This window comes from Dipteris shenzhenensis, chromosome 22 (assembly GCF_047967505.1).
Source record: "Dipteris shenzhenensis isolate YYH24624 ecotype China chromosome 22, Dip_SZ_1.0, whole genome shotgun sequence".
NCBI lineage: Eukaryota > Viridiplantae > Streptophyta > Polypodiopsida > Gleicheniales > Dipteridaceae > Dipteris > Dipteris shenzhenensis.
The window spans coordinates 12,690,511-12,701,322 of record NC_141617.1 but is presented as its reverse complement, the minus strand read 5'-3'; the positions used below and the strand labels follow the sequence as shown (position 1 = coordinate 12,701,322).

The 10,812-nt window shown below is 43.3% G+C and overlaps 2 protein-coding genes across 4 annotated transcripts; one reads left to right on the top strand and one right to left on the bottom strand.

Annotated features, from left to right (window-relative positions):
* Positions 1-1,668: 1,668 nt before the first annotated feature.
* On the bottom strand, positions 1,669-6,399 carry LOC147887752 (pentatricopeptide repeat-containing protein At5g27110-like). Its single transcript, XM_087393645.1, has one exon. The coding sequence runs from the start codon at positions 5,955-5,957 to the stop codon at positions 3,009-3,011; it is 2,949 nt and encodes a 982-aa protein (XP_087249771.1). The 5' UTR covers positions 5,958-6,399; the 3' UTR covers positions 1,669-3,008.
* Positions 6,400-6,938: 539 nt separating this feature from the next.
* LOC147887751 (uncharacterized) lies at positions 6,939-9,816 on the top strand. 3 transcript variants are annotated; one of them, XM_087393761.1, is made up of 4 exons: positions 6,939-7,226; positions 7,467-7,646; positions 7,730-7,915; positions 9,375-9,816. In XM_087393761.1, exons 1-4 carry the CDS (start codon positions 6,956-6,958, stop codon positions 9,419-9,421), a joined length of 684 nt encoding a protein of 227 aa, XP_087249887.1. In that variant the 5' UTR covers positions 6,939-6,955; the 3' UTR covers positions 9,422-9,816. The 3 variants fall into 3 exon arrangements, with proteins under 3 accessions (XP_087249887.1, XP_087249885.1, XP_087249884.1); XM_087393759.1 differs by lacking the exon at positions 9,375-9,816 and adding an exon at positions 8,014-9,300; XM_087393758.1 differs by lacking the exon at positions 9,375-9,816 and adding an exon at positions 7,993-9,300.
* The last annotated feature ends 996 nt before the right edge of the window (positions 9,817-10,812 follow it).

The window sequence follows — 10,812 nt, the reverse complement described above, 5'->3', positions numbered from 1 at the left end:
TATTGGCACCATCTTTCTGAAAGTCTAAAAGGTGTTTATTGCCACCATTATTAAGGCTTGAAGATTTTAGAATTTTGAAACTCTAAAAAGTGGTCCTTGATACCGTTATTAAGTTTTGGAGATCTTAGAGAATTCTCATGGTAAATTAATCTCATCGAGCTTTAACAACACACACACACACACGCGCGCGCGCGCACGCACACACACAATAATTTTTCACACACAGACACTTATTTCTGCATGCGCGTGCACACACACACACACACACATGCACACATGTATACTTCCCCAACTATGAATTATTCTTTTATGTACCCCTTGTGAAATCTCTCCTTTACACTCTTTTTAAACACCCCACACACCAAGCCTACTAATTGTCCCATACATCTTCAATCCCTTCTCAGCCCATGCAAATATCTACGGGTTTCTTACGTTGTTTTCTCCACAGCGCTAAGGAGTAAGTAAAACAAACATTGTTTTCCTCCAAATTTTAAATACCCAAACCTTCGTAACCCAAGAGGCCCCTTTTGAGTCAACACAAAGTATCTTCTACTTCAAAAATCAATTCCGATGTTCAAAGCCTTCAATTCAACATTTCTACCCTCTTCCAATTTCGGATGTATTTTCAGTGTAACACTTGTAATCAAGCACTATTTTTAGCCGCCCTTAGTTTTGTGTAGATCTCATTCAAAGAGCATAGCACAACATCAGCAAAAAGATCAAAAATCACCATTGTAAGCTTGCATTTCAGACAAGCAAGGGCATTCAATGCTTTGTTCTATCTGTTTGTACATATAGAAGGGGCTCATTTCATTGAACACACAGCTGAATTCAAATCCGTCTTCGTCTTCAAGTTGTTTACGAAAAATACGACAATCCATTTGATAGTATGGCAAAGTATGATGACATCTTTTTCTTAGACTCCAATAATAAGTTGGATGATAACAATTCAAGGAGAATTTGCTTGGTCTGAAGAAACTATGGAGAATTGTCAATGGGACAACCATCCGTCTTGTAGCATGACCAGGTTGAATGGGATGAAAGAGCAGCCCAAGTTCTCAAGATGAACATCAAGAATGAAATTATCCTGATCATTTGAGACAAGTGATCTTGATACAATCTAGAATATACTCATCAACAGATTGCAACAAAGAATATGTCCCGAATTCTCCTTGGAAACAAGCCTTGCCGCATGAGGCATCTTGGAATTTAGTCTAGATTATTTGGTAGGACTGAAGGATCTTGCAGATCAGCTTGAAGCTGTAGATCATGAAGTGACATAGCCCGACTTGTCCAAGTTGCCTTGAATGATAGAACAGGTAGTCATTGCAACAATGACCAGGGAGAAAGCCCTTACATTTGAAATTATGTCACAGATACTGATGCAGAATCAAATTTGAAGAGTGACTCATTCGGTGCAAAAGGCCATGAACAGGCACAGAGAAAGACATCAGGCCATTCACCTGCCCATAGACCTGTTCTTCCCAGGCGCCTCTGGCCCGGGATATTCTTCTTACCTGCTACTCCATATATGCCCTCTTGCAGGCCCATTTCATCCCTTGGATGCCCCGTCTTCTGCACTGTCTCTGGCACCATCTGTGGCAGCCTTAATCTCCTGTGAGGTGCTGCCCATGTGGCAAGTCCCCCTCTCTCACTTTTCTGTCCTAGGTCTCCCTCCCCCACGCTCTCCTCATTTGGGAGCTTACAGATGGGGAGGTGACCTTTCCGACACACCAATGCTCCATGAGAAAGGTTGATTAAGAGTGGTCCAAGGAGAAATTGTAATTAGCACTGCTGCTATTTCAGCCTTTTTTTTAAATGGCAAAAAAAGCCATTTCTGTGAAACCAAATGTTGATGACTAGCAGCCCTTTCTTGTCCACCTATTCTGGACCCAGCTCTCCAGATGTGACAGGGAAGCAATGTCCGTAGATGTAATTGACAATTGCATGCATGCATAGCCTCTGCATCATGCATAACACCATGAGTCTAATTAACATTGGGATAATTACCTTGAAGGTTTTGATCAACTGTTCTAGGAGGGCTCCCACCCCTTCTGTCAACCTCACCTCTCAGCTGGTTCTTTCACCTCCTTTCTCCAAGCTTTCTTCCTTGTCTTTTGTCAGCATGTTCGCATTAGGGAACAACGAGGTCTGCACCCTGTTTTTCCTAGCTTTTAGAATTCTGAGAAAGGGTACATTCCCACCTTGCACGGTTCAGGCATAGGAGCCATTCTCCTAACCACCTTGAGGTAAACCACGTCTCCTTTCCATCTTTTTGGATGGTATTTTGAAGTGCAATCCCACTTTGTATGTATTGACCCCCCCATGCATTGCTGTGAAAGTTCCGCTCCTCTCCTTTTTTAGTGAACAATGGGTTTCCATAGGAGCTTTGGCTTGGGCGGCCCAAGCACTCCTCCCGCTTGTCATGCTCCTATACTAGGGTATCAGTGACACCCTGACCTTCCACAATCTGTCCTTCATGTGTCCCTGAATTAATACCAGATCCATACTGTATTACTCAAGAGTCAAGGTCTCCAAAGCTCTCCCAGCTTCCATTCGCTCCTGTCACTCTTAGCTGCCATCTCAATATGTTCTCCTAGGTTCATTTTTGCATGATCTCCGCTCCATAAATTAACATTAAAACATTACCAAGAATAAGACCATTTTGAAAAATGTCTGACAACCACCACTTGAATATACTGCATGCTCACTATACAGGAACTGATTAGCATCCCTCACAAGTTTTCCCCATAGAACAACATTAAGGTTTACACTGTAGCAAAATGCCGGCAAGAGCAAACCCAATGGTTCTGTGACGTGAAGAAGTTCCTAGCAGGTGGAAATGAGCCCAATAAATGGTCAGGTGCTCCCTGAGGTAGCATGTCTTCTTTCTGTTCTTCATCACCTCGACAAGCACTGAGTGTCTGCCACATATCCAACCACTTTCATGCGTTTATACAACCTCTGCAACTCAGCATCTATTTCCTCCAGTTGGGGGTACAACAAATTCATGCACTAATACTGCAACCTGCCACATTCATCACATCATTATCGATCGTTGTTGTTCTTAACTTTAATACATCATCAGAACTGCCTGCATTAGCGTGCACATTTGCTAGCAAAACATATGGTGAAGCATTCCCTGGACCTAACTCGAAAATAAACTTTGCAACACGCATAGCCCGCTCCACATCATTGTGAATTCTGCATGATGAGAGCAAGCTCAAACATGCTGTAGGGACATGTTCAAATGGCATACTGATGATCAAGTCCTCTGCCTCTTCCAGCAGTCCTGTCCGTCCAAGAAGATCAACCATGCACACATAATGCTCCACCGAGGGGGATATGCCATGGTCCCTACTCATGGAGGTAAAGTATCGCCTTCCATCAGCGACCAGACCTGTATGACTGCATGCATTGAGGATGCAGATGAAGGTTATTGTGTCTGGTTGAAGGCCTAAGGCCTGCATCTGACCACACAGTTGGAGGGCTTCCATGCCATACCCATTCTGTGTGCACGCATTGATCATGGCATTCCAGTGGACAATATTTCCCTGTGGCATCTCTGCAAACACTGCCCTCGCATCAACAAGCTTCCCACAGCTGCCATACATACTGACGAGGGCTGTTCCCACAAACACATCAGACTCCCATGCACTGCCAGCAACAGTAGCATGGAACAACCAACCCTCCTCCAGGGCTGTCACACTGGCACACGCATCCACAACACAGATGAAACTGACCTTGTTTGGCTCGAAGCCTTCAGCCTGCATTTGACCAAACAGTTGCAGGGCCTCCTTGCCATGCCCATTCTGTGTGCATGCACCAATTGTGGCATTCCAGGAGGCTGCATCCCGCTGTGGCATCTTTGCAAACACAGCCCTTGCATCATCTAAGCTCCCACACTTGCCATACATATTAACAAGGTCTGTCCCAACAACAACATCTAACTCCCATCCATTGCCAGCAATAGTAGCATGGATAACTCGACCCTCTTCCAGGGCTGCCACCTTGGCACATGCATCCACAATGGAGATGAAGGTTATCTTGCTTGGCTGAAAGCCTTTGGCCTGCATTTCAGCAAACACTTGCAAAGCCTCCTCTCCATGTCCATTGCGGGCATATGCAACAATCATCGCATTCCAAGAGACCACGTCCCACCGTGGCATCTGTGCAAAAACTGCCCTTGCATCATCTAGGCTCCCACACATGCCATACATATTGACAAGGCCTGTCCCCACAACATCATCAGACTCCCATGCATTGGCAGCAATGATAGCATGGATCAATCGACCATCATCTAGGCCTGCCAAACTTACACATGCATCAACAATGGAGATAAAGGTGACCTTGTTTGGCTTGAAACCTTGAGCCTGCATTTTCAAAAACAGTTGCAGCGACTCCTTGCCATTCCCATTCTGGGCACATGCACCGATCATGGCACTCCAAGAGACAACATTAAAGTGTGGCATCTCTGCAAATACTGCCCTTGCATCATCTAGGTTACCGCAATTGCCATACATATGGACAAGGGCATTCCCCACAACAACATCTGATTCCCATTCATTGCAAGCAAGAGTACCATGCATGACTCGACCCTCCTCAAGGGCCGCCACATTGGCACAAGCATACACAATGCAGATGGATGTGATCTTGTTTGGCCTGAAGCCTTCAGCCTGCATTTGGCAGAACAGTTGTAGGGCTTCCCTGCTATGTCCATTCTGTGCACATGCAGCAATTATCGCAGTCCAGGAGACCACATTCATCTGTGGAATCTCCAGAAATACTGCCCTCGCATCATCTAGGCTCCCACACTTGCCATACATATTGACAAGGGCTGACTGGAAAATATCATCGGACTCCCATCCATTGCCCACAACAGTAGCATGGATCACTCGACCCTCACCTAGGGCAGCCACAGTGGCACAAGCATCTGCAATGCAGGTGAAGGTAATCTTGTTTGGCTCAAAGCCTTCAGCTTGCATTTGACCAAACAAATGCAGAGCCTCCTTGCCATGCCCATTCTGGGCGCACACAGCGATCATGGCATTCCAGGAGACCACATTCCGATGAGGCATCTCTGCAAATGATGCATGTGCATCATCCAGGCTCCCGCACTTGCCATACAGATTGACAAGGGCTGTCCCCAGAACGATATCTGACTCCCATCCGTTGCCAGCAACAGTAGCATGGATTTCTAGACCTTCTTCTAGGGCAACGATGATGGCACATGCATCCACTGCACAGATGAAGGTGACAATATTTGGCTCAAATCCTTCAGCATGCATTTCACCAAACATTTGCAAGGCCTCCTTGCCATGCCCCTTCTGGGCACATGCACCGACCATGGCATTCCAAGAGATGACATCCCGTTGTGGCATCTCTGCAAACACTGCCCTTGCATCCTCTAGGCTCCCGTTCTGGGCAGCAGCTCCAATCATAATATTCCAAGAGTACGAATTCTTGTGGGCTATTTTGTTAAATACAGCACGTGCATACTCCATGCTGCCACACTTGCTGTACATTTGTACGAGAAGGTTACTCAGAAATCTATTGCCAGCATATCCAAGTCTGCACATGTGTTCGTGCACACGTTTTCCCTCAGACAATGCCTTGGCGCTGGCGCAGTGCCTCAAAAGTGAGACATAAGTAGCCTGATCGGTCTCTGGACTAAGCTGACCTAAAATCTCCAGATTCAAGCTTTCAATATCGCAGTCTTCGTTCCTCTTACGGTGTCCACCTAATGCCTCTGTAGGGCAGGCACTGTAAGTTCCTGATTCGCATAGAACCCCTTCAGCAAACGACCCCAGGACCTTGCCCTTATGCTTACAAAAGTCTATTTTCCTACCCCTAACCCAAGGGCCCGGAGTAACACTCAAGCTTGTAGGCGGGCAACAAACTACACTATCTGGTATCCTTCTCTCCAAGGATAGCGTCCCCGTGGCAACATGAGGCATGCATGACGATGATAATAAACGAGAAGAAACACAACAGAAGAACAGCGACATAGGTTTGATGTTAAAATCCAGAAAATTGGCTGGGAATTCTACGAAGGCTCAAACGGTAAACGGTAGCGGAATGAAGGTAGCATCTGCGTGGAGAAGTACCCAAAGATCTAAAAAGGGGCTTCATAGTTCAAGGAAAACGTTAAGGCTTCTACCGATTGATGCTCTCCAATCTGCACCTTGCAAGAACTTCGCCATGCCTCTAATTTCTTTTCAAGTTCAGCTATGGCTGTAACCCACCTTGCAAGAGCTTCTGTTCGCCATGCCTCTAATTTTTTTTCAAGTTCAGCTATGACAAACTCTCTCTCTCTCTCTCTCTCATTTGATGCAGGTATGGTTTCTTTTTTCTTGAAATCTACATGCCTCCCGGTTTTGGGTGAAGCTTGGATCTGGAGGAAATGTGGGGCTTTTTGTCTCCCACCCCTGCTCACCCATTTGAACCAATAGCAGACGAGTTTTCTGCCTGCGGTATCATTCGGGCTTGAAAGAGAAAAATCACATATTTTTTATATAAGTTCACTTTTTTTGGCTTGCCACTGGGGTAGGACTAAGTGTTGGTGTTTCTTTACGTCATTCGTCGGGTGTTTCTTTGCACGTGTGTACGTGTGGATTTCGTGTGTGCATGGGATTCGTCCATTTGGCCATGATGTTATGTCTCGCCATTCTTTGTGCCACGTGGACGGATCCATGTGGGCTCCCTCCTAGTGGTGATCCGCCATTCGTCCACGTGTGTTTGGAGGGACGCCCTCCGTCCTTGTAGGAGGCTCCCTGGTTGAATGGAGGAGCTTCCCTGTTTTTCCGTATCTTCGCTGTGTGTTGATGTGGTCTTGCGGTGGATAGTCTTTGTGCATGGGCATTTTCTGTGCTTGTGTGCATGGGCTCCTTCTAGCGTTCTGCTGGACCGTGAGGCGGTGAAGGAGCAATACCACACTTCGGGCAGTAATCCGAAGATGCCTGCTGATTGTGTGTGTTTCCTACTTGGTTCATCGACACTTGAGAGGGATTTGTACGGGATGTTCTACATAATGTTTCTTGAATTGAGGAGACACTGTCATACTTGGACGATCGTGTTGTCGATTGCTTCTGTTTCTCGCTTTACCTTTCCTTCATCTACTATGGCTTCTATCCCGAACTCTTCTACTATGCTGATCTCCGATGTTCAAGGTGCTGTTGAAGCTGGTGTCGATTCCATGGACACTGGAAGCTCCACTTTCCAGAGAGGTCGTCCTTCGTCTGACTTGTTTTGATTCAAATTCTTTATTCCATTCTACTTTCCATTTTCAGTCGAATTCTGTGTTCTTGGACGATTAACACATGTTTACATCATGCAAAATTGCTGAAGTTCACCAAGAAGAAACCTGAGCTTACCGATGACGCGACATCGTCATTGGATGGTGCTTTTTGAGTGACTTTCTTCTATGTGTCGACAGGGTCTTACGAATAATCGTTATGTGTCTTCAGGTGAACCCGAAGTGGCTTTTGTGGATTGCGAAGACGTGTTGGTAAAGGATGAGAAGGGCGAACATAAAGACGTCATGAATCATTCGATTGATCGGATGGAGAGCAACAATACACTGGTAAATGATGAGAAGCGCAAGGGGAAAGAAGTTATAAATGATTCCAATGATGCGAAGGCAAATGGTATACCGTACATTCGTGTTCTTCGTAGTTATAAATGAATCTCTGTCGTGTTGTTCGTCTAGTTGTTTGTGGAATTTTTGTAGGTACCGACGCAGGAGCCCACGTGGTGAGTGCTTGGGCTACATGCTCTATCAAAAGCTCTCACCCTCTTCATAAGCTCAACTTTCCTGCAACGATGGTTGATAAGAGCCCTTTGGTTCGTGGGGAGTCCTCCAGAAGATCTTTGAAGCGTGGTTTCGAAGCTGTTGCCCGAGAGGCCCATGCTGAAGGTAAGACGTAAAGATTAAGTTACGAACAGAAATCAGTTAGGAATGTCAATAGATTGTTGTCTGGTTTGTCTCATCAGGACTTGATTTATGTTTTCCAGTCCACAAGATACTGCGTGAAACGAAGAGGAGAACTAGAGTGTGTACGGATGACTATAAACATCGAGCCCCCTGTTCCAGAAACAAATAGCTATTGAAGCTCTTAGTAATCCTACGTACAATAGGGCTACATTTAGATGTTACGGATAATCTCTTTAATTTTTCCAGCTACCCACAATATTCTTTGGTGAACTTATTGTTTTCAATTGTTTTTATGATGTACGAAAGCCATGGAATATAATTTTTTATCTATAAACGAAGCAAATACTTTTGCGTTGGAGATTCTATTTCCTTTTTTTTAAGTAATCACTATTATTTTGATTTTGATAGTAGTTTCTTGCTGGTGTGAAGGTCTTTAATTTGATGTAGAATTATCATATATGATCTGAAAGCTTGTGTATGGATACGTTTGTTTTTTATTATGTGATACAATGTCTGAGATCATGACATTACATCTCGTATGTGTGGCGATAGGAATACGAGTCTTTCCTTTTAATCTTTTTCGATGTACTAAATCGCCCATAAAATTTTCCAACAATCACAAGTTCGGAGGGGGAAGAATCATGAAGGGTGTGTGGACATAGTAGAGAGTTCAAGAGCACTAGTTCTTGCTGATTTTTGTCCTTCAAATCCAAATTCCTTTGCTTCGCGTTGAGAATATTTGTGAATATCTAAGCTAGCGATTCACATTCTAAGGAAAAGCTTTGTGCAAATATGGTACATTCAAGGCCAGTAATGTGCAATGTACATGAGGGTGGACCTTACTGACAGTGATTGTTGTCAGACTATTACTCTTCATGTTCCACACGCAGTTGTTGCACAACTCAAAGATATCATTGAGGTGGACGGGTATTACAAGATTGAAGGACCTGTAGTTTCTAAGAAAGGTAACGGTGAAGGAGATACCTGTAATGCTTCCTTGCGTATTGATGCACGACTAGTGTTATCAAGGGGGAGCCCTTTGTAGGTGAAATATGCTTCCACCCTATCAAGGTAATCAGCGAGTACATCCCGAATCAAATGCAATCTGTAGGTTGTTCATTTGCATTCATCATGGGCACTATTGCATTTGTTATTGTAAAGGTTATTGTAAAGGTTGACTTGGATGGCCCTTCGTGCGACCAATTCATTGTTGCTGATGGACGTAATGTTGAGGATAGAGCAACGGTAAACATGTTTGTGAGCAGGCTTTTTCCAATACAATCAATCTCTACAATTGTAGCGGCTGTCCATGAGGGGACCTTGTGTGAATCTCTATTGCATGCCTTCAAACGCCAAGTATCAAAGCTTGGCTAAGATTTGAATCCCTTTGGATTTCACTCCCTCGTATGTACTTACCACGTATGATGTTGATGTGTTGTAGGTTACCGGCATTTTGCAGTTCACAAATCTCAACACACCATTGGTTGAATATCAATGCTTATCTTGTGGTGGCTCTTGCGTCATGGGATTCATACAAGCCTTTCTGTTTTAGCTGTGCCAGTGTTTGACAGATATGTCATGTACCTTCACTAAAAGGCACGGTCTTACTTCGGGATGGTTCACGGGTGGACATACAAGTTCGTGGGAGTCATGTAGATGACCTAGTGGCCCTTCATTGCAAATTTATTGACTACCATGCATGGAGCATTGTAGCTACCAAGAATTTGTTGATGGAAATGAGACCATCAGGCGAGTTTACCATAAACAGTTATGGTTTTATGACTCGGTTTGAGAAAGTAGTGTAGATAGCCCTTCATACACATTCACTACACAGTCCTGTAGGGATGGTACTTTTTTTGAAGAGGATAGTTTTTTAATTTGGATTTGGGTTGTAGGAAACTATAGTTTTCCTTGGGCAGTCTATGAATACTGCATTTTGTGGTTGCCATGATTAGTTGCAGAGGATATATATATGATTACCATTGTGGGTTGATTGAACACTACTTTTGTATTTGTTGTTTTTGAATACTACAGTTTTGGATTACTGCTATACATTAGTACTGCTTTCAATATCGCAACCTTCAATACTTTCAAGCTGTGTAATGAAACTGAATTTGAGTATTTCAGAGTGATAGTGTGGAACACACTATTCAAAATTTTTGGACTTGTGTAAAGTCCAATTTGAGAAATGGACTAAAAAAACAATCCAAAAATTTTGAATATACTAGTAATGTTGTTTTTTGAACTAGATTTGACAAAAAAGATTTGGTGATTAAGTACATACTTCTTATGATGCATATCTTACTAAGGATAGATAGTATACTCTTCTACTGCTTAATATGATCATGAAAATCTTGCTATTAAAGTATTTGCGAGTACATTGAGCTACTATTACCTAAGAACATCAATACATCACCAATTCTCTTTGAAAGGTGGTGTACATGTATTGGCCTTCATTCAAAAACTTTTCAATGTTTACATTGAGCTACTATTACCTAAGAACATCAATACATCACCAATTCTCTTTGAAAGATGGTGTACATATTGACATACCTTTACGTACTAAGAACATCAATGCATAACCAAATCTCTTACAAAGGTGGTCTACATAAACATCTTCATAACTTCTTATGAATTGAGCTACTATCACCTAAGAACATCAATAGATAACCAATTCTCTTAGAAAGGTGGTGTAAATAAACACATTTATGTATAAGTGGTGTGGACACACGCCTTTATGACCATTTCTTTTAGAAAGATTGTGTACATAAACCCCTTAGAAAGATAGTGTACATAAATCCTTTTATGTGTAAGTGGTGTACATATACACCTCACTTGGTATTAAAAAACACCCTTAACTATAAAAATACATTGACAAA

Bases quoted from the DNA above. Each gene is read 5' to 3' on its own strand.
- LOC147887752 (XM_087393645.1), bottom strand. From the start codon at position 5,957: ATGCCTCATGTTGCCACGGGGACGCTATCCTTGGAGAGAAGGATACCA.
- LOC147887751 (XM_087393758.1), top strand. From the start codon at position 6,956: ATGCCTGCTGATTGTGTGTGTTTCCTACTTGGTTCATCGACACTTGAG. The intron at 7,647-7,729 runs GTATACCGTACA...GAATTTTTGTAG, and splicing joins CAATGATGCGAAGGCAAATG to GTACCGACGCAGGAGCCCAC. The intron at 7,916-7,992 runs GTAAGACGTAAA...TTGTCTCATCAG, and splicing joins CCGAGAGGCCCATGCTGAAG to GACTTGATTTATGTTTTCCA.